Genomic DNA, 24,731 nt, shown 5'->3' on the forward strand with positions numbered 1-24,731 from the left:
TTTGATATAATTATATGTAGAAACAAAATATTTAAATAATATACAAATTAAAAAGTAACTTTAATATTTAAGATATAGTTTCATGGAAAATAATTTGTATAACAGTAAGCCATAAACTAAACACATATTTATTTGAACAGAAATTTGCTATCCAAATGTTTTCCCAGTCTCTCACAGGTAGACGTTTTGAGCTCGTTGAAGTATATATTATGAGTGGCAAAGAAGTAGCAAGCGGGGAGGTCCGATGCCTCTAGGTGTTTGATTTCAATTTCCTGATTCATACACACAGAACTTTGACAAATGTCTCCGTATCCTAAGAGGCGACTGTGACCTTCCTTTTGGTTCTCTTTCCGTGTAATAATCAACTATAGTATGTGTAGAAATTTAACAACATTTTTATTTATTATGAAAGCATGAAATAGGTTTTCCAACCTCAAATTTTCCGTGAATGGGAGATTTTATGATCCTTATTATTTTATTCACAAGATGTGTACTGATATTTAAAAATTACTTTTAATTATAACAACATTGATCTTATATCTGCCCTTCCTTCCCAGGTTCCATGATAAGTTACCATGGCAACCATTCCAAATAAACAACCATGTGCAATGTACTAAATTAGGCAAAGTGTTTCAGTTTTGTAAGTGAAGAAGAAGAAGAAAAAAGTAGAAGAAGGCACAGTAGAACATAGTTCATAATGCAGACAGATTTTACATATACATGATGTGAAACTATCATTTATCACAACATGAAATCAATTGATGACACTGAGGGAGATCTGAAAGAAGAAACATCATTGCAATTACAACAGCAACACATGGAAGCAAGAACTATGTAGAGCTCACTAGCTGGGAATATTTGTATTTTTTTTATCATGTATTCTAAGCATAAACTTCCTTTTGCTCAGTCAAACAAGATTTACAATTAAGATGACTATGAAGAGGGTTTGTCAAGATGTAGAACATGTTCATAAATGCTTGTTATGAACAGATTTGAAACTTGTTGCATAAGAAACTGAAATATTAACTACTGACATCCAAAGGCCCAATTGTTAATTACTGTAATACCTATCTGTAAAAACAGTGTTGATAACACGTTGAATGTTGTGTCAATTCTATGCAGATTACCGAATGTTTTCATGTTGACCAGCAGTGAGGTTAGGGGAATAGGTAGAATATGAGGGCTCATATTCAGACAATAGCATGCATTGACAGTTTGGAAGTTAAATTATATCAGTTTGTTGTTGGTCTGATAACCAGGCCGTTTTTGAACAGTGTTAGTTTGGATTTCAGTTATAACTGTTATTCCATTTAATGGAAAGAGAACACAATAAGCAACCATTTACTAAATTTTATCTCCACCATCATGACTTAAATTTGAGAGAGATTTAATTCTGACCTCACATTGTCAAATTTAAATATATATAACGGCATATGCAAGTTAATGATTTCCAATTTTCCTTAAAGAAATTAGCTCAACCTGTATTATTTGCAGGTGACAGAAGTATTATTATATCTAATTCGAGTCCTGAAGAATTTAGAAGTAATATTATTTCAGTTATTAATGAAACAATGACATGGTTTAATAGGAACTTTTTAACTCTAAATTGTGATAAAACACATTTCTTACAATTCTTTTTAAAGAACCATAGAGAAATAGAAATCCAAATTACATCAACCAACTCATTAATTGCTAACATCAATTGCTCTAAATTTCTGGGAATAAATATTGATAGCACCCTGTCTTGGAAGAATCCTATTACTGAGTTATCTTTAAGATTAAGTAAGGCCTGTTTTGCAATAAGGGCAATAAAGCCCTTTATGTCATTAGAATCAATATAGATGATTTACTACTCTTACGTACATTCGATACTGTAGTATGGCACTATCTTTTGGGGTAATGCCCTCTTAGTATGAGTATCATTAAAATTAAAAAAAGAATCACAGGAGTTATGTCTGAATCGGGCAAATTTGATTCTGTCGGGATCTGTTAAAAAAAATTACAAATATTACCACTCCAGTCTCAATATATTTTTTCCTTGCTTCTTTTTGTTGTTAAGAATAAAAATTACTTTACATCTAACACGGATATTCATGATATTAATATCTGCTATAATTAGAATTTATATATACCCTCTACAAATTTATCAATAGTACAAAAAGGAGTACTGTTCTCTGGAAGCAAGATTTATAATCACTTACCTTTGAATATTAAATTGTTATCTAAAGACTTTAACCAATTCAAATCTTTATTGAGAAGCTATCTCACTGAACATGCATTTTATAGCATTGATGAATTTTACAGAACAACTTCCCAATGAATAGCTTTACATTATTTAGTTAATAGTTGTAATTTACTTTTCTTACCATATTTGTATTAATTCTATACAAAATTGTTTCAGATGGCTACTGTAAGGTTTATGACATGTATATGAGATTTACTGTTATACTATTGTTTTATATTTATAACGACAGTTTCTATATCCTAGAGGTCATTTGACCTCGTATGGATTAATGTAATTAAATAATAATAATAATAATAATAATAATAATAATAATAATAATAATAATAATGCATTTGGTCTTAATACAGAAAGGTAGCTCTTTTTTTTACCAAACACTGTTGGTTCTGTTGCAACCTAAGATAAGTTAAACTCCTGTTAAACTTATGGTACATATTCCAGGTGCATGCTTGCTTTATATTGTATTTTATGAGATGTAGCACCAAGTACTCTTATGTGCTATTTTCCTTTCAGAATTTTAGATATTCCGTTAACATAAACTGACAGAATCCATCTGCAGCATGTCATACTATATAAGTACTGACTAAGGTAGGATCCAGGCATATCTGCCCCCTACCAGTTTTCTTTTGGGGTGGGGGAGTATGCCATTTTCTCTGTTCACAATATGAGAATGTCTGATGTGTTGAGAAACCACTTAACATGGCATGGTTTTGTGAACATTCAGTAGGCTCAACAGGTAATGAAGAGATAAAAACAACTACTCACACAAATGAATAAATTACACATGAGTAATTGCAAGTATACTGTAAAAGTAATAATCCTCTCTTAGTATACCATCTTGTCATAGTACATGAGTCGAAAAAGTGATTAAAATGTCACTGTTTTATTTCATAGGTGGATGAAGTTTGGTTCAAGATTAAGCCATTTACATTTTCTTGGCAAAGATGTAATAGCAACAAGAATTGGCTCTCATATTCTGTTTCATGACCTATCAACTCATACAGATACAATTTACACTGCCAATAACCACACATCTGGAGATGGGATTTCATGTGTTGCTGGTCATCAAAACACTACTGTATTTGCATTTGGTGAAAAGTGCACTAATCCATGCATTTTTATTAAGCAGTATCCAAGTTTTTCAACTGTTTCTGTGCTTAAAGGTATAGTGTTATATTGTGAAACATTATTCTGTGTAGAAAGGCAATCAGTTCCTCACATTCTGGGCTGCCTTTTGCTGGGTTCATTTGAAGTTTATGTTTAACTATTCAGATTGTTTACTAGCATAACGCAAAGTTCAACATCCTGTACACATATACAGCTTTGTGATATATCATGTTTATGTCTGTTATGATAGTGACATTGTAGGTCCTCTATATTCTTTGTACATACCAGGCACTAATTGTGGTTCAGAGCCCATATTAAATCATAGGATTCCTTTGTCAGCGTTTGTCTACCATTGAGGGTAGTGGAGTTCACTTCATTGAATACCCCACACCAGAATTTGAGTCTTGGTACTTGACAGGACAGGCAGAGATCCTGAATGTCCAGTAGGCTGGAGGTATTAACTACAATAATAGCTTATGCTTGGTATGGAAGATCCCAGAAAAATATTTATTATGATTAACAGGTGGAAGTGGCAGCTATTATAAATCTGTTGACTTCTCAGAAATGGGATTTCTGATTTCCTTGAGTTCACTGCCAGATTTTGAAATCACAGTATGGAATTGGAGAACTGCAGAAAAACTGGTCTCACAAAAGACTGGTATCAACAATGAGAATCAGATACTCAGGTGACTGAAAATTGATATAATTAAATTTTCAGAGATCAAAATATAAAAACTTAATTATCTTTACTTTAACTGAAGTAGACTCCATCTCTTGACATCCCACAATGATTTGAGGTTTGGCCTCCTCTAAATACAAGTTTCTAAATATTATTAAGACAGGTAGCAGCACTTCTTAAATGGAAGCTGAATATATAGTACAATGCCTGTCTTCACAGAACAGAACAAATAATGTTGACAGATGTTGATGTCACAAATTGGATTTGAATTCGTGATTCTAGAATTTAGAAAACCTACACTGTGCATGTCTTTGGTTATGTGATCATAAAATGTAGACTGTTCAGAGATATTATCTATCATGTTTTCAACTCTTGTACTCTTCTGTTATTACATCAAAATTTGCACTAGGTGTAAAACCATATATATAAATTTGTAGCATCTGGATAGCTAAATACGCGTATGTCAAAGTATTTAACTTGATAATAACACTGCTGTAGCTAAAGGATTATGTAGAGAAATACACTTCGAGGTCTGATTGATAGGGTCATGGGTTAATTAACAATATTGTGTCAAATTCGAGATTATTTAACATTAAATAAGATGAAATGATGAATGTTACTGTTTTATGATATATAATGCTATGTAGGTAGTTTGGTAGATGGATACCAAAGTTTCAGAGGAACATGCTGCCTCCTTTTGAGAGTAGAAGAATAAGCTGAATGTGAAAAATTTTGTTCTGATGTAGAGAAGGAACATCAAGAATGGGGCTGTTGGTAGACCAATATGAGATGGTGGCATTAAGAAGTGATAGTTATACAGAGGACAAATGCAGGGGAGAACATGTTGAAGGCAGGAAAGAATGTGGATGAGATACTTTATCTGAAGTGCTGGTATCTGTCTACCACATTACATGGCATCACACCTTAGAAGGGAGTTATTTTCACAGTCATCACTGCCAGAACCTTGCATCTCACAAGGCAAAAGAATGATTATGTACAATAAAATGACAAGAATATGTGGGGATGTTTAGATATATTTCGAAGTTCTATCCCAGCATTTACCCATAAAGATTGGGTTAAAATAGCACACATTTAAAAGAACAGTTAGAAAATAAGCCCAACTAAAACTACATAGAACTGCACTAACATATAGAAATGAGATCTGGACAATAAGAAAGAAGAACAAGATAGATAATACAGTCTGCTGAAATTATGTTTCTAGGAAAGGTAAAGAGTTGCACAAGACTCAATAAAATTAAAAATAAAGATATGATAGACAAATTTATTATATATTAACTGGAAGGAAAAATGGAAGTTTATAAACAGAAATTTGGGGACATTGAAGTGTAATGAAGTATAATCTAAAAGGAAGAAGTTTGTGAAGGTTAAGGATAAAATGGACCGAGAAGGGAACATGATTCTGAGTTGACTGTAAGAGAATTAAAGAATTTATGCATGAATGAACATAGTATGGTTTCTAGCATTATTTGTCACACTTGTGATTTATTTTACAGATGCAGTCAAGCTATACCCCCAGTGGTAAGCCAAGTGGCAGTAGACTCTTCAAAACTTCTTCTGTGGGAGTTACATGCATGCTGCAGAAAGTGTATACTGACCAGAGTAGAGTTTAATATTGATGCTGCTGTACTGCCATATATGTTTACATGGTCACCTGATGGTACGCTGTTCCTTGTAGATGCAACTGGAAGAGTATTCACGGTACAGCACTCACATTCAAGTTTCTCCATGTTTACCTCTTTAGTTTAACATATTTAATGCCAACAGTGGCAATTACCATTAAACATCTGTGAGCTTGCAATGTTTTAGCCAAATTATAAAATGCAGTATTTTTTTTCAGTTGCCACAAAGCCTTAAATACAGGAATATTATGAGATTTCAGGGATTAAAATGTGTAGTGTTGGTTTCAAACACACAGGTTAAATAAGCTTTATATGTATATGGTGACTGCCTCGGCCCTCCGGCTCTCTCACACCCGACTCACTGGGGCACTGCGCCTGGACTTGCCGGTGGTCGTGTTACTGTCCGACCCACTGGGCATCTGGCGTAGCCACTGCCTCATGACTCCTATGACCGCGCTCAATGACTAGCCTTTCACCAGCAGCTGCTGCGCTGCGATCAAGCAACCTCCAGCCACGGCCGCACTGCGGCCAGGCCACTCACCGCAACTAGCCTCTCTCCTTACCGGTGCGCGCCGCGCTACCTCACTGGTCAAGCATCTCAGCAACCACGGTCCTTTTCAGGGCCAACAAACTGTTCTGAAGAAGTGGGTTGTCATCGGAGTAATGACAAACTACATAAGACCCCCACAGTTTCAATTCCAAGGCCTTCCATGTGGGATCTGTGGTGAACCAACTCATACTGGGAAAAGTCTTTCTCCAAGCTCCTCAGCCTCATCCTGAATGTTAATATTCCACCAACGCTCAATACTCATCTGTCAACAAGTCCAATAATGGCCACAGTACGAAGGAGTCTGTCTCATCCCACTTCTGTTCACATAACTAAAGTCTATATCTATGTGTAATGTAATGATCTGTCTAAACCTTGAATATTTCCAATTCATTTGTCATATGTTCTGTTTTTTTGGCACAATTGAATACAGATTGAAGTTGAAAAAAGAAAACTGCAGCACATCTTCAGCTGGGCAGGAGGGCTGGGTACTGCAAAGTCATTTATTGTCTGGTACAAGACAGGAATAGTGGTGTCAGGACCAAGTGGAGAACTTAATGTAAGCAAGAGTAAAGTAATGAATTTGATTTTTTAATTACATTGTATTTATTGCTATGATAGGACAGTGTTTGATGATTTCAAATTTCAAATGTTATCATTTGTTTTGAACAGTTACAAACAATTTTCCTTACATTTAGTAGATAGACATTGAAAATGTTGAAAATTTAGTACTAATGAAAATACATAGAAATACAAGTGAGATGCAGAAAGGAACATGTTAGGGAACTTCGTGATGTATATGCCTTGCCCAGAATTTGTGTGTGTGTGTGTTCAGTGATGCTATACTAAATTTACAGACTATATATCATCTGGTAGCAGGATGATTATTAACGATGTAGTGTACTGAAATTATGTAGAAAGAAGCATTTTCTCTCTGTCTTAAGATATAATCCAAGAATTTTACTGCAGAAACAGGAAAACCAAAAAAAGAAGCTCAATTGAAATTGCCTATTTCCAGCCCAGAATTTGAATACAATACCTCCAAAATACAAAGCAAGAATGCTATTACACTGCAGTGTTTCATGTCTAGTATTATTAACCTTTTGCACTGTACCATGACACTGGCAGATTAGTTAACTGAATGGCAAATTTGACAACTGTCAGCTACTGAAACACGTGAGAGACTGTATCTGCTTTTACAGCAGTTAGAAGTCACTGCATGAAAGTTTACTTAGTGAACAACAGATGCAGTGCATTTTTTTTTTTTACAATAAATTGGCCAGTCTCTAGTGCTTGCTTTTAGTCTCAAGGCTGAATCATGCAATCTGCTGGCGTATTCCTCCACTTCCACAGACAACTTCATGGTGTGGTGCTTAATTAATTAAGCACAGGATCAACTTTACCTTTACTTCGAGTATAAAACAAATAGTATGCTCAGTGGTTAATTTAATTCATAACACTTTTTCTCTTATTATTGGGCTTTTTAACTAGTTCTTGACCCAAGTCCTTCAAATGTGAGGAATAGTCATATTGTACAAAACTATTATACCAAATTCTGTGAAAGCAAGCAGTGTTAAAAGTGATAACATGTGACTTGGTACCATGACAATGGATCTCACTGATATTCAGGACGTATCATGTTCAGATTATTACATTATTTCACAGTTCTCCTCAGTGCTCTCAGGTGAATTCTGGAATAGTGTCTAGTGGTTATGACCAGTTCTTTCCTCATTCTTTTCAATTTCTCATACATAATCATCTCATTAAATGTAACAAGAGGAACAACCATCATCTTTGAAAATTTGTTAGATGAGAAAGAGAGAACAGAAGGAAAGATCATTTGACACTGTTCCTATAAACCCTCATGCTGATAAGTGAACATTTCATTCTCATCTCTCCAGATCACTCCAGATTTTGTATTTTCATCAAAGTTGGTTTACCAATGTGTAAGGTTATGTTTATTGTCTTTACAGTATTACAAGAAAGTTGCTGCAACTGAATGGCAAATTATATGGTCATTTCTTCCTGAAGTACAGTTAGCTGTCTTGTCATCATGTCCAGGGAATGATTATCTTATAGCAATGTCAAAAGAGGTACATCTTGATTATAATTTAGCAGAAGGATATGTGAAGCACAAATTAGAGAAACTGAACCATCTGGCTGTTTATGTGCAGAGATTATTACAACTGTGAAAATTTGACATTTTTACATTCTGTATACTGTATAATTTATCATCTCATCATGGTCCAAGATTTTTCGTTTTAAACATGATATTTTTGTGAACATTTTGTGAAATACAAGCATAATATTATATTCTGTATGATGTGAGATATATAGTATAGATAGATAGTATATAGCAGGCATGTCCAAATTCAAACAGGTTGTGATCGACTTTTTAGTGCCAAAACTGCCAGTGATCTACCCCCCCCCCATATCATCGTATCTCCCTTTAACCAAAAATATTGGTAAAAATAACACGACACATGATGTTCATTGTAAAAGCAACATACGTTGAAAGTACAGACTACTTTAATACGTATTTACCCTTCAAAATCTGAATATAGTCATGTATACAAGTGAATTTACATGCTTTTCACATATAATTTCTTTATAGGCCTATGAAATCGACCAAAAATCGTCCCGCGATCAACGCGTCGGACATGCCTGGTATATAACATTTAACTTTGCATATTGTATTGAAAATTAGTATGCTCTGCTGCTTAGAGAACACCTTTCTTCTCTCATTAATTGTTATTTTGTGTGATGATTTTTGTATTGCACTACCTGAACTATGGCAGTAATAGTTTTTAGCAACTTTTTACTTTTTTCAGGCTGACCTGTTGCAGTTTAATATTGATGATGAAAGACCTAAGTTTATTAAAATTGGCTCTTATGGGAGGAATTTTGTATATCTCTGTTTTATTAATCCATCTGGTGATCATATTGCAACCCTGAATGCAAGTGGATTTATAAATATCTGGGCTGTGAATAGTGGAAACTTGGTATGTATGAAATTGTTATTTCCTAAATTCTCTGACTCAATATGGATTAGTTACATAAATTACACTACCCAGCTTCCTCAAATGAACACCCTCAAGATCGGGAAGGGCTGAAACTTGATAATCCAGATCAGCTATCTGTAAGTGCTGAAGACATAAATATTTTATATGAACGTAAAAATACTATAAAGAATAATTCATAACTTTATATCTGAACCCAGGATAAAATGGTTGAAAGAAAGTACATTTAACTTAGTATATGACACGTTTTAGAACCTCAATCTCTAACAGAATCATGATATGACTGAAGGTAATGAATACTTTGAAAATACTTCAAAGTCTAAATAGTTGAGTACAACTCTAACAAGCAAAATAGAGGTTCGTAATAAAATCTTCTTCCTCAGTGTCACGAATTATGTCCCTTGGCCCATGCTGGTTTCATAATTTTAAATAGTATGTTCATGACTTTAGATCTGTTTTTAAATCCAGTGTATTTCACACACCCCATTTCATGAAATGAAATTCTCTTTCATCACCATCTCTCATGACCCAGTTATTCTCATTATAAAGAAAATATACATAGATAGGATTCCATGTGAAGTTAACAACATTTGAAAACTTTAAAAATGATACAGTGTGGTTTTTCCCAGCAAAAACAGGGTGTTTCTACTGCTATGCATGTTCTACATAGAAACTGTAAAATTATAAACCTCAGACTGTTGTAGTACTTCAATTTTTCAACAGTAGCACTTCAATTTCATCAACATAAATGCTTACAGAATATATTTTTAAAATGTCACAGTTCATTAAGAAAGCATCAGATAGCTGTATTTTTATTTTTATTTGCTCTAATACAGTGTGATTTTATGTTTTTACTTTTAGGTTGGTTACTTAACAATGCTGTCAGTATTGTGACTATATGCTGCTAAATTATTAATAAATGTGGAGAAATTAGTGGAATAAGGACTGGCAGAATAAACCGAAGTACTTGGAGAAAAGCCACCTAGTGCCACTTTGTCCACAACAAACTCCACACGACCTGATCTAGGTTTGAACCTATGCTGCCATGGTGGGAAGTCAGTGACTTAACAGCCTGAGCTATGACACAGCCTTTTGTTTAATAGTGATTAAGTAAATCTCCCTTCTTTTCATGCCGGTTTCATTGATTAATTGATTTATGGGCTGATTAAAAATGGCTCATCTCAATTTAAAGGACTATACATTGTAGTGGAAATGTCTTGACTACAGATGTGTGTTGTGTGCACACATGAAGTCAATAATGGCATTTGAGAGCGGGGGGCTAAACCCCTAAGGATAAGGAGTCAGTATTGAAATTTATATATTTCCAATTGTGACTTCCATTCAATTTTCTATATGTAATGAGAATGATAAATTGTAAATTATGACTTGCTAAAAGATTGGATATTTTCAATTCTGTTTTTCAGGCAAGGAAATACCTCATCTAATGTTTTCATAAAGGAATGACATGAAAGTTCAGGGTTGAATGTGACTGTGGTTTTTCCATGGCCTATGTGTGTTGTCTTGATAACTTGTGCTGTCTGCGTGAGGCCTGATTATATATTTTATTGGACCAAGGACGTATGATGTGTAGTCATAATGAATTTGTAATGTGTGACATGTTTTATATCCAGCCCTATGGGGAGGTGATTTGATCCATGAAGTGAAAATAAATGTAAATATGTAAATGTAAAGTCACAACGTATATTTTCAGGTGGGTGAACTGGGATGGAATAAAAAATGTCTCGTAATGGTATCCAATCCTCTTCAACCCTATTTAGTACTTGGAAGAGATGATGGAATTGTGGACTTCATAAACGTATTTGCATCCGATAATCCAAAGATTCTAACTGCAGTCAATCTTTGCAATGAAGGAATATCTGGTATTCAGATTTCTCAACAGGGAAATTATGTAGTGGCTTGCACTGTGAAAACAGGGATCTTCTTTGTCATTGAGGTACTTAATTTCGAATTTTTGACTTTGTGTGATGAATGAAAAATGTTTATTTATTTCATAATTTAGAGATGTGAGATGCATGTGTGTGTGTGTTTATGGAATAAGAGAATATTGTGTTTCAGGATTAGGTTCTAAGAGAATATTTGGATCTAAGAGAGAGAAAGTAACAGGAATCTCGAGAAAATTGCTTCTTATTTTCTGCTCATGATCAAATACAAGGTGTCCAAGAAAGAAGTCCAGAGTTCTATAATATAATATTTGTCGATACAAAGGGCAGAGAACAGATGAGATAGGAAAACTGAAATGAACAAAAAATAAAGTTTGACATATGAATCAGTCCATTGTAACACTTCATAGGTTTTTCACATGAATAAAATAAACTCAAAATGGCAACATGATACATTGTTAAGGTGATGTTTATCGGTTGGTACAACTCAATGTGGGCTCCAGTCACAGCCCTACAAATACTAAGACGATATTCATAATCAGTGTTACTATTGCTATTTCTGTTGTGAGTCTATACCACAAGTGCTCCGCATTGTTAACTCCATCATGTGCAGTTTCCACAAAAGCTATTCAAGCAGTAATTAAGTGAGAACTTCTTGGAAGGCCACAGAATGGGTCAATCAACCCCCCCCCCCACACCTACTCTGTAACACAGCTTACACTGACACACAAAACACTACAGTAACAAACAGCACCAAGTGCTTCATGCATTTGCAATGTGTTGCCTTGCTTAGTGCAACAAAACATTTGCCATTCTTCTTTGCTATCTGCGAGTTTGTGCATACCATTATTATTATTATTATGGAGGGGATGGGTTTCCCCATGCACTGCGACTAGTTGTTAATCTGTTGTGTGTCCCCCTTTCAGTATTCTACTAGTCGCCATGCCCTTCCAGTACTGGTGCTCACTATCAGCCCCGTTCTGCCAGCGAGGTCGGTCACCTCTCTGGCAGTGGTCCCCGATACTTCCCCATCTACCAGAGGAATTGGAAACTACTACTTGGGCGGGAAACTTTGCCTAATTTTGCTCAGAGGTCTCCTTGAGACATGAGGATCTTTTACGTGCCGTAAATCTGGAGTTATTTGTCACACATCCCATAACATTACAGTATTGAAATGAAGGAAGATAAATTGGTTGGAATTGTATCACACTTGAGAAAAGCATATGAAGTTCTATTCAAAGTATCTGAAGGAAATATTCCACTTGAGAAACTATGAATAGATGAAACATAATATTAAGATGGATCTAAAGCGGCCTCCATAGTCTAGAGGTAATGTTCCCACCTCATGACTCAAGGTACGCTGGTTCAAACCCGGCGGAGGTCGTGGAATTTTTAAGGGCGGAAAAATTCGGGGAACAAGTCCTCAGGGAGGGACTTTAAGCCATGGGTCCTGTGTCGTAGATTTACGGCCTCCGGTAGATGGGGAAGTTATTGGGTACCAATGCTGGTTGAGGGCCGACCTCGCTGGCAGAAAGGGGAGAATTATTGGGTACCACTGCCAGTAGAGGGCCGACCTCACTGGCAGAAAGGGGAGATAGCGGGCACCAGTATCGGTAGGGTATGGCGACAGTAGAAATTAAAGGGGGACATACAATAGACTATTAGTCACAGTGCATGGGGAAACCCACCCCCTCTATACTGAATAACTGAAGATGGATCTAGAAGAGATGTAATGTTAGAATGTTGACTGGATTCATCAGAATTAGGATAGGGTTCACTAGTGAGTTCTTGTGAACATAGTAATAAACTTTCAGGTTCCAAAAATGCAGGGAATTTCTTGACTAGCTTGTCAGTTTCTCAAGTAGGATTTTGCTCCATGAAGTATTAGTCATTAATACAGAGACTTTAGGAGTAGTATGTTTAAATTGAAATTGACATACCACATAATATATTGTCACGTGTTGGGTGTGTGATGCAACACATAACTTCACACCATCTTGGATGTAGCGAATTTATTCCACATTCGCTCTTACATTTACACACTTCACAGTTTCACAACTACTGCCATCTGCAGTATTACAATTACTTCTCCTGCTGGAGTCACTGTCATTCACTCGATACAACGTGATTCATAACTCAATACTCACTACTCACTACTAGTGTTCACTGCTCCTTATTCATGCTTGGCATGGACAACATAGAAAACACATTGCTGCTCGGCAACAGATATCAGGTATTGTTGTCAGGTGTTCTACCTACGCATTGCCTAGCAATAGTCGCTGCACAGACTTGCCTGTTGCGTGACATCACAGCCTCGCGGGGAGGGGTGTTTACCGAGCGTTGCATAATGATGGGAGGAGTGGGGGTACGTGACATCACTTGTGGAAATGCAGAGTTCATGTGACCCCTACTTCCTGTTGCATCATCCACGTCACACTATGATACCATTACTTACTATTGCTTATAAAATAATTACACAAATATTGTTTCCATCTCTAAACCTTAAATACATATATGAACACTGGGCACCAACTCCCACTCAGTCTAAAAATTCTTTGACATGCTATTTTTACCAGTTTCTTACAGTAATGTATGCGTTTAAATGGTGGTTTACTGTCTATTTTTAAATTATTTCTGAGCTAAAGCTGCCTGATAGAAGCCAGCAGTTCCTGTATGTCGTTTTACTGCGCCTACAGATGAGACTTGATATTAGGACACAAGAGGTTAGGGGTAGTTACTTTTCACATGATAACTCTTCATTATGATATAATAATAAAACTGTTTCCTATTTTCAGTTTTCCCTGTCATTATGATACAACAATAAAATCCCTTCCTCTTTTCATTTTCTTCAGTTTTCCTGTTTCTGGTCTGGTTGACAGACAACCGTAACAGTTCTTATATAGTCACTCTACTCTATGTGATGCTAAATGTTAAATAATATGTGTGATGTCACATCTTGTTGCACAGTCAGTAATTTTTTTCCTTCATTGAAAGCCATCACAACACAACAATTAATAATATATGTATGTAGTTTCAAGTAGTACTTTACTACATGTTTTGGCTTACAAGAAGCCATTATCAGGTAAATATACTTAAAAACTTTTTAGCTATTGAATTGCATGCTAAAAAAAAGTAATTTTATTTATTTTGTCAATTGGAAAAATATACATACACACATAACATCTGTGCCCACATATATATGTGCACATACACACACCCACACCAAAGCATGTAAGCACACATACATGCACACATACACATATTCATATCAATGAATAATGAGTTTCTTTGTTCCAGTAAAATTATATATAAAAAGAGATGAAAACTGTGTGCTTATGTGTTTGTGTGCATGCACATGTGTAATTTCATGTTGCTAATGGTGAGTTACATATTCTTCAAAATATATATTTTGAGCAATGATTGGACCAGATACCTGTTTTGACATAAATGTGTTCACACCAGATTAGTGTTAAGCTCCTAATTAATACCGAATTCTCATTCTGGTAAATGTTCTGTTTCCTGTTTCATTTCATGTTTATAAAGCACATACTGTAAATTTTGTTGTTTTATAGAGCAATCCAGGAGTCCAGATTGAAGTGAAATCATTCATAAATGCAAAAGTAAAAGTTGTCAACTTCTTCGCTGTAGAGCTTATGGCTGTGTTAAAAATTGTGGCTCTTATATCCACAAGACTTTGCTGTCCCTCTGGAAATAAAATTATTGTATTCTCAATGGCATGTGGATCTAAAGAAGTGATTCAGCAAACCTTCATAGACCTGCCTGGATTATATTCAGGATTCTGTATCAATCCATTTGGCAAGTTTGAATTCTATGCTATACCACATTGCTCTCGACAGCTTCACTTACTACATATATCACTTGAGGTAAGTGAATCTGCTAGCAAAGTTTATAATGATAGCATTCTAAATATGTAGCATTTAATAACAACAGCATTCAGCCCCATGTGGTGGCATGTTAATGACAGAATACTACAAGGCACTTTTCATCATTTCCATCACATGTGTACCATTAACAAAGAGGAAATTTTAAAACTAAACTTCTTATTATTTAACCCTGCCACAATTGCTAGGTCCTACCTATGGTATGGTGAGCAATCACAAATTTATTGCAGTCTTCACAGTACATTTAAATGCTGATTTGTAATCACTGAGTGAATTAGATCCCCACGGACATCTATGAGGGATTTAGCAGTGATGAAGCATCGGTATTTTTTGGATTGAATGAAGAAAAAATCTCAGTTTAGATGTGAATTTTGATTTTTCAGTCTCAGACTTTGAGAATTTTTGGATAACTGCTATTGCTTTGAACAGTAGTAGTCAGTGTATTTATTCCGTCAGAATTGTAACGGTTGGCTACACTAGCATGAATCAACTTGCCAGCAAAATCTATGTATCTCTCCCTGTTTCTGCTGATGATGAAAGAGAACATTGCACAAAAATTGAAATTTCATTATATACATGATTTTTTTTTAATTTTACATTAAGAGAATATCATGTATTAAAAGAAATAATCAGTGCACTTTAGTGCATTGAAAAAGCGTGGCTAGTAATACAAATAAGACTGAAGTGTAAAAATTGTTCTAGTAAAGAAAATTATCATTTTTTTCCTTCTAATACTTAAAATGTTTCTGAATTCTCATTTTGTCTGAAAGTGGAAAAGACATTCTTGTACACATATATGTCAGTGTCAAACCATGTAGTGAAGATTTCAGAAAATGTATTAGTGTTGTCTATATCATAAATACAACCTAATAATTATCGCATCATGATGAATATGGCAGTATTACTGTTACAGTGATCAAGAAAGAAACTAGTAACATTAAGAAACTTAAAACAGCATTGAAACCTCACTTACTTACGCACTCCTTCTACTCCACAGGTGAATATTTCAATGTAAACAAACAGTAACTAGTAACAGTTCTAGGCTAAACTGTATTCCCAAGCATTTCCTGTATCATTCTGCTTATTTGCATACTGTGTTGTATGTATCCAATTAGCATGGTATTATTAATACTGTATTATATGCTTATTAACTTTTCAAGCAAAACTAAAATACTTAACTGATGTGTTGGCTAATATTCATTTGTTTTTCCTTATAATGTTCACTTCCATTTGCTATTTCATTTCTATATATATAAATAGAAGCTGGGGTGGTTCAGTCAATATAATGATTAGACTACAGGTTGGACAACAGGGGAATCAGATTCTGTTCCTAGCAAGGGCAAGAGATATTTCTTCACAGCAACCAGACTGGCTCTAGGGCCCACCCAGCCTCCATCCAGTGGTCCCATGGGGTTCTTTTCTAGGGATAATGTAGCTGAGACAAGAATGTGATCTCCAGCCTCCCTCTGGTACTGAGGTTAAGAATGAATGAGGCTACACCTTTACTCCCTTGGAGGTTTTCATGGCATAGTGCTTAATTAAGCACAGGAATAACTTTTCATTTTGTAGTAAATGTGCATATGTTTTAGTTACCCATAAAACTCAATTGCATCTGTGACATTAATCATTATTATTCGTCTTTCATGGAATAGACTCTCTATCTTTATCCAATTCACAGTTAATTCTGAAAGAGTTTATTCTTTTAATATGAAAGGACTATTTGCATGTGGGATCAGCCCATCACAAGGCTTCTACTTACAGAAGACAGTACAATAAGAAAATAATCTAAATATATATTTAAATTTGTAACCAGTGTCCAAACATTCATGTTAACTTAATCACTGATTCAGTGATTAAGATAGCGCTTTCTAACAGACCCAGCTGACAAATGTAGCCCACCCTTTCACCTGAGGACAGAAACAGATCCAGTTTGGAAAATGTTGTATTCTTTAGAATGCCAGATGAAGAACAAAATCCAAAAATTCAGTCCCATAGGTGAAAAGGAAAGGCTTAAGGGATAGGTAATCTATTTTAAGTTGGACGAACTATAAAGAGCCACAAGAACCTCAGAATAAGTAATGCTCCAACCAATACCCATATAAAATACCTCTGAATATAAATGAAGGCAAGATGGTGTTAACATTCTGAAACAGATAGAAAGTTGTGTGTTTTCTAAATAAATATATTTTTAGTATAAAGACTAGCTTTCATGTTTCTTTTTATGTGATTTGACATAGCATGAAAATACGGAATACAGGAAACTCCCTGCAACATATGTGTTTCAATTCAATTCAATTTATTTCAAATTCAAAATAGATCCAGATACAGGCTGGGAAACAACCATTGGATATAGAATGAGTCGCAGATCAAAAAACAAACATTCCATTCCCACAGGAACCAGTCAAGGCATTCATAAAATAAAACAATAAAAAAGAACATATCAACCATATATACAACAAAACTCCCCCAGTTTACATAAACAATGCGGCACCAAGACCTCTGAACTCTCAAAGGTTTCAGGCGTCAGTGCAAGCTCTTTTTGAGTGTACTTTTGGTAATGGTCTCTGCTATTGATAAAAAATATTTATTGAAGGATTCAGCAATCATTTTAGTTGTATGTTAGACAAAAATGCCCTTAATCAGAGCAATCTTTGTTAGTACATCATCACCGGCATTATGTGTCTTGAGTTCTCTTGCCATGAATTCTGGTGTTAACTTGAGTGTGAGTTTTGAATATTTTTTCCATTTTCCATTTCTTCTTACAGACAGAACAGTTACAATTGATGGATGCAAGATTAACTGGTCACCAACTAAGAAAGTATGGAATGAATGTGACAGAGCATAACATTCTTACATATGGCTTAGATGGAATGGCTATTCTTCTTTCAGTTGAAACAAAAGATTGCATAGTCTATGTAATACCTCATCACCGCATGGATTTAGGAATTAAGACTGCAATAGCAAGTCCACTGAACACATATATAATATCTTTAGGGCAGGATGGAAGTATGATCTGCACATACACTGGGTAAGGATGTATATGAAAAAGGAATAAATTATTTGGAAAACTAACAAAGAATTCATTCACTTCACTCTTTTATGTATGGCCAATACACGACTGATACAAAAGTTTCTTTCTAATGTCTCCAATATGATATTCTGACATTTGTGGCCTCTGGCTGGCAAGAGCAAATAATTAACAATAGGTTTGGTTACACTCACGAGTCAGGATTTCATTTTTCCCCAGTGAAATGGTGAGAATGATGATGGTGGCAGTTTGCAGAGGAGATATACAGGTTAATGTGGACTCTGAACTGTGATAAGACTGGTGGAGGGGGGAAGGCTTGTAGCAAATTCTTATATGCTTTTCTGACAAAAGGCTCAAACATAATGTCTTTAACATGGAATTCTAGCACTTTACCCAGATTGCCATATTTCTCTGATAAATGTAAATTGGAAAATGTGTCCTTGGAATGACATAACAAAATACATTTCATACATTCATGGCATTTGCTATATAAGATATACACAAAGTGCTATAAATGGAGTGGATAACAGCTAGGTAAGAGAGTAGTAGCAAGAGACTGGGCAACACTTCTTACAGTGAACACTTTACATGTATTGTTATTACAGTACAATAGTGATTTTCTTGATATTGTTTAGTTTATATGGATAATGCATCAAGACATAACACACATCTTATGGACCCCTATAACTTTTGCTCAAGATATTTTTCTCTCATTGTCAGACTAACATTTATCAAGGTCTCCCCCTCCAAATTGATTTAGCTCCATAAGTAATATGGCCCATAAACTAATTTGCAGTAAGTGAAAGTTATATATAACAATACTTGCTTAACTGAAATGTTATATGTTATCACACTCTATGAAAGCATTTTAAATATTCACATATACATAATAATAAAGTTAGGCCCTTAAGCAAAATTATCCTTATAATAAAAGTAAAAAGTAAATTTGTCCCTGTGCTTAATTAATTAAACCCTGTGCCATGAAGGCATATGGGGAGTGGATGTGTAGATCCATATTTTCTTGACCTTGGCACTGGCTGGAGGTGAGTGGTCAGCTTCACAACCCGGCTGCTTTACCCCGGGGGAAAAAGCCCCCAGAACCAGTCTGGATGACACGGTACAAAAATTCGTTTGGAAGTAATATAAGAGATTTTATAAAGATATGTATACATGTGTATATCATAAAAAACAGGTACAGCTTTGTAATATATATTACTTACTTACATACTTATGGAGCTGACCCCTTCTTGAGGAGAAGCTAAATCTGCAGGTACTCAAGAATTTCCCAGCATTTTATGGAACCCAAAGGTTCATTACTGTGTTCACAAGAGCCCTCCACTGGTCCCTATCCTGAGCCAGATCAATCCAATCCATATCATCCCATCCTGTCTCTCTAAGATCCATTTTAATATTGTCCAACTTGGTCTTCCCAGTGGTCTCTTTCCTTCTGGTTTCCCACCAATATCTTCTATGCATTCCTCTTCTCCCCCATTCGTGTTACATGCCCTGCCCACCTCATCCTCCTTGACTTGATCATTCTAATATATAACATATAAATAATTTTAAATTGTGTCAGAATTAAATATTTAGGAAAACGGCAATAAATAAAATTATCTACATGATAAAGAAAGATTAAATTAAGGAAAAATATTGTTATTATCTGTCCTAATATTTTTGTGCAGTGGGGAATTACTTAAGGCAAGTTACAACCCTGAATAGTACAACTTCTAATGTATGCAAGATCTGATTCAGTATTATCTGCTACATTTATTTTCTTTTCTTTTCACAGAACTAAAACAGACCAACTGAAAGAAACCCCTATGAGCTCTGTCCCATTAACAGAAGAAATCTGTCATACGTACACTCAAAGACAAACATCAGGATTTACCAAAATGATAGGTAAGTACGTTGTGTTTATGTGGGTAGGTAGGTAGGTGTGTACAAGTGTGTGTTTTCAAATAAATATATTCTGACTGAACCATATCTTACTATGTACTAGATACTGTTAGAATATTGTTCACAAGTTATGAAATTGTTAGGGTATTATGACCCAGCAATACAGCAAATTCAGGCATTGCTACAGTTAATAGGCTTGATTGTATCTCACTGAAACATATCCTACTGGATAGGATTCTATCAAAATCAGAATACAAATTATTTTTGGGAATGAATTTTAAAAGAGGTAACTTATTTTCAAAGCGACTAGTTGCCTGATAACACTTTTAGGTTGATTGTTTGCTCACTATAGAGTGCTTATATTAAATTATTAATTCTACAGATTACTTACAGAATTGTCTTATAAGAATTAGCAATTCCAGGCTAGTAACTGAAGAATTTTGACTCAAATTTTTCAGAGTGATGTTGTATACAAATTAAATCAATGCTTCATGTTCATGTATTTGTTCTTTGTTCTAGAATACATTTTGTTATGCTGTATTTAAATTTTTAAGTTTATTGAAAATTCCTAATTGTTCTTTTACATTTTATACATTTAATATACAATGATAAAAACTGATGGAAATAAACACTTCTATTTTATATCTAACTGGGGAGCTGGTGATATGTGGGTAAATCGCTAAAAGCTCATTTGGAGGGCTTGGATTTGATACTGAATGTATTAAATGCAAACCTTTCCACATGCCTTCTCCAGTTTACCACCTGTCACCTCTGTCACCTCTGTCAAAGTTAGAACTTACCGAATGTGAGAAACAGCAGTCTCTCACTGTAGTTCAGACAACATTTTAACCTGTAGGACCCTTGAGTTAGGCACCATGCTTACTATAACGAATGGATTTCCACCCTATGAATACTCTAATCTCAGAAATCCATTGTTTATCCCCTGCTAGAATGACAGACATTAGAAATACAAAGGGCAATAGGAAACTCAAGGCATTAAAGAAATTCACTCCAGTCTTAGAACCCTATGATTGTTAAATGTTTCTTGAAGTACTTCATTTGTCATATTTCTTATGATTTGTAAGGAACCAAGAATGGTAGGTCATGGTTAGAGTTGCAGGAGGATATCAAAGTAATGCAAGAAGCTGCTCTGTGGAATGAAGAAAAGGTAGAACTGCATAAACAGTTCAGAAGTATTCAGAAAGAGGTAAGCTGTTCCCTAGTCATGATTTTCTCTCATTCCTCTTTTTTTGCATTCCCTGTAAATTAGAAGGTATTACAAAAACAAGAAAGGGCATGCAGTAGTGTAGTTTTCTTAGTGGGGGGTGGAGTCAAACTGGGTCCACTCGGCATGGCGGCCACTGATTGGCCAATTGTAGCCTTCCCCGGGTGATTATGATGATGGAGAATTTGGTGAAATGAAGATTGGCAGGAGAAACCGAAGTACTTGGAGAAAACCCGCCCCAGCGCCACTTTGTCCACCACAAATTCCACTTAACCAGACCCGGGATCGAATCCGGGCCACCGTGGTGGGAAGCCAGCAACTAACCACTTGTGCTATGGCGCAGTCCAGTAGTGTAGTTGGTTCAGGCACTATGCTACAAGCCAAAAGGTCATAAGTTCAATTCTCAGTAAGGTCATTGAACTTTTTCCAATTTACCTAATCCTTCCAGCTGCATTATGGCCCTGGGTTCGACTTGGCCTCTGACAGAATTCAGTACTAGGAATTTTCCTGGGGGGTAAAGGGTGGTGATAATCTTACTGCCATCTGTGAGCCAACTCTAGAAAATGTGAGAGTCTTGATGTCTCACAATCCTATGGGCTTCCACAGCCTGTTACAGGGATAGCTTTACTTCTTATCAATTAAGAGTAGTAATACGTGTATTATTACAGCATATGGGTAGTGTTCACTGTTTACTTTCCTTTTTTAAATAAATCTGTCAATGATTTCATTTAAATTATTTATTTATGCTCATTGCTAAGTTATTTTCTTACAAATGCTGATTTTTAAATCTGGCAGTGATTTTAATTAAACTGTTTATATATGTTCAATGCCAAGTAATTTTGTTACACAGCCTGGTTATTGTACTTATTAATTATAATGAACCTGAAGTATTAGATCTAATGGCCAGTTCCATCTCAATTAAAATATCTATTTACCGTTCAACTGTATGAAACTGGAATGTGTACCCAGAAAATATGTGCTATGTGTCACAGCACCTACCTTCTTTCTGCATCCATGCACAGATATTTCATGAAACATTTTTGTCTGTGTATTAGTGGTAAATCGTTATTTTTTGGCTTGACTGACTTACATTTCAGTGTGTGGCGTTGCTGGAGAAAAATTATATAAATCCACCCAATGAAAAGGTTCCAGTCAGTGCATTTCATGTGGATGAAGAAACTAGAACTGAAAAAATAAGAAAAACTCAAAATAAATGTAAAGAAATCGAGCTTTATCTGAAAGCATTAATTGTTGCACAAGATAAATTATGTGAAACTTTAAAACAGAGGTACTGGAATACAGCTGAGACAAAGGGCAGGAAACTGAAGGTATGACTATTTCATAAGTAATGTCAAAACCTGAAGCTGAAAAGTCTGGATGTGATTAATTGTCAAAGCCATCTCAGGTATTGAAACCTCACTTCTTTGTCTTGATTAGTTGTTTCTTATTCTTGGGGTCAAATGAAACACAGCCCCTTAGTACTGTGACCACATATGGGCCTATTAGATTAATTCACTCAGTCTTTGTTTCGTTCATTAAATTACATCTTTGACTGAGTGTGTTAATGAGCAGACTATTGCATGTAAACATAGCAGAAGTGACACTAAATCAGTTAGTTTACCAGTAATTTAATACTGACCTTCCTCACAAACATTGTACCAACTGCAGAAGTTATCCAGCCTCCACTGAGACCAGAGAATAATTATGTGCAGTGAAATGGAATGGATTAAGGTTGAAGTAGACATGTCCTATTTTCGAGATACAATCATGGCATTTCTTGGAAGCAAATGAGAATACCCATGGAAAATCTGACAGGATAGATAGTGCTCCCACTGAGATTCAGACCAGATTTCATCTGAATACATGTTACTGTGTTATCACTGGAGCTGAGCTGATCAGTTTGACCTTTATGAAAGTACTCATCTAGTAGACAAATTTTAATTCATTTTAAGGACAGAAATGTATCTTTGGAGAAGGGATGACAGATCCAACATTGATACAAATACGTATCTATATTTCTGATATTGTCAGAATTAGCAGTACATTCTTAACTTTATATGTAATTTGTTTCTTGCATTTTTGTGAATCTAGGCCATAATGGGAGAAGCTGAAGTGGAAAACTATCCTTTATTTCCTAAAGATGTCTCTTATAAAGAAGAAGTGGGGTGGATTATAGAACACACAAAACTAGAAGTACAAATGCAGGAAGGAAACTGCTTCTCACCTTGGGATGCAAGTGATGAGTAGGTTATAACTGATAAAAACCAATTTCATTCTTTTGCTTTTTAACCCTTTTAATGCCATGTATGTTAATATATGCTAATAATGAAACCTACAGACTCCTTCAAATGCATGGACGTATTTCAGTAATTAAATTATATTAACTGATCACTTGATTTATGATTTGACTTTCAATGCAATATGAGATTACAAGAAGTGTAGTAAAAAATGAGATGTTAAAATTTTCTTCTATATTTTATGCCCCTGCTTCGTGACTTGTTAACTGTCCTATTTCAGATGTTCTGAAGTGTCTCATCATTCATCATTGGGAGCATTGCATAACGTTAGTCATGCTACACAAAAAATTACATCCATAGGAACAATACATGAGGAAGTGGAAGAAGAAGAACAAATAAACCGGTTTTCCCTCACTGGTTCATCCAGCTATCACTTCATGGAACCATGTGCTTATCATCATAATCAGTTTGAACTTGCTACTTATCATCAAATGCACAATGAAATTATTCTACTGACGGTCAGTCAAGAATCATGACTTATTTAATATTGTTATTATTTTCCAACATGTTAAGTTCCTTGAACTAGGACTGTTATTTAAGATTTACAAATTTATTGAGGAAAACATTTTATGAATTGTATGCATGTGGCAATATTTCAAATATGATATACTGTGACAGGCATAAATTGTAGATCACGTGAATTTTGCCAAGAGTCCGACAACTAATCATTTCAAGATGTTTTCTTGTATTATTTTCTATGAAGCAGTCCTGAGAGTATGTTAATCCTATATTTATAGAGTTCCTGTTTCAGAATTAGGATCTCATTTCTCTTTGCCTGCTGTTGAGCAGGTTGGCTCAGCATTAACACTCCAGACATGTATTTGAGAGGTGTTCTATTTGACTGTCAGCTGGGACACTAGAAATCATGAGCGAGGTTCTTTGTGGTATTCCTCAGTCCCACCAGATAAATAACAGGGCAGTCCATCAATTAGACCATGACCACTTCATTCATAATCCTTTCAATTCACCGTTCATTAATTGTCATACCATTCAAAACTATACAGTATGTTCCAAGAGGAAAGGTCAATATTCTTGGAAGTCATAGTATTGGTTATTCTAACCACAAAATGTATATATACATATGTCCTATTCCAGACGGTTTTCGAGATAGAACTATTTCACTATACAGTTCTAAATTGTTGATAAGAGAGTGATATCATGTACTGTATCTAATAAAAAAGGTAAAGGTAAAGCTACTCCTGTAACAGGCCATGAAGACCCAAAGGGCTGTGAGACCTGAAGGCTCA

The 24,731-nt window shown here is 35.2% G+C and overlaps 1 protein-coding gene across 1 annotated transcript in view; it reads left to right on the top strand.

Annotated features, from left to right (window-relative positions):
• Positions 1 to 683: 683 nt before the first annotated feature.
• LOC111874821 (cilia- and flagella-associated protein 43) overlaps positions 684 to 24,731 on the top strand; it is a 46,970-nt gene continuing 22,922 nt past the window's right edge. The window contains exons 1-15 of the mRNA XM_023870639.2: positions 684 to 834; positions 3,137 to 3,405; positions 3,873 to 4,035; positions 5,543 to 5,747; positions 6,649 to 6,774; positions 8,189 to 8,308; positions 9,047 to 9,217; positions 10,947 to 11,189; positions 14,709 to 15,020; positions 17,804 to 18,066; positions 19,856 to 19,965; positions 21,048 to 21,169; positions 22,285 to 22,515; positions 23,279 to 23,430; positions 23,705 to 23,942. Of these exons, the coding sequence (XP_023726407.1) occupies positions 749 to 834; positions 3,137 to 3,405; positions 3,873 to 4,035; positions 5,543 to 5,747; positions 6,649 to 6,774; positions 8,189 to 8,308; positions 9,047 to 9,217; positions 10,947 to 11,189; positions 14,709 to 15,020; positions 17,804 to 18,066; positions 19,856 to 19,965; positions 21,048 to 21,169; positions 22,285 to 22,515; positions 23,279 to 23,430; positions 23,705 to 23,942 (2,811 nt within the window). The 5' untranslated portion in view covers positions 684 to 748. The remainder of the gene's footprint in view (positions 835 to 3,136; positions 3,406 to 3,872; positions 4,036 to 5,542; positions 5,748 to 6,648; positions 6,775 to 8,188; positions 8,309 to 9,046; positions 9,218 to 10,946; positions 11,190 to 14,708; positions 15,021 to 17,803; positions 18,067 to 19,855; positions 19,966 to 21,047; positions 21,170 to 22,284; positions 22,516 to 23,278; positions 23,431 to 23,704; positions 23,943 to 24,731) is intronic.

Source organism: Cryptotermes secundus, unplaced genomic scaffold (assembly GCF_002891405.2).
Source record: "Cryptotermes secundus unplaced genomic scaffold, Csec_1.0 scaffold27, whole genome shotgun sequence".
Lineage (NCBI taxonomy): Eukaryota > Metazoa > Arthropoda > Insecta > Blattodea > Kalotermitidae > Cryptotermes > Cryptotermes secundus.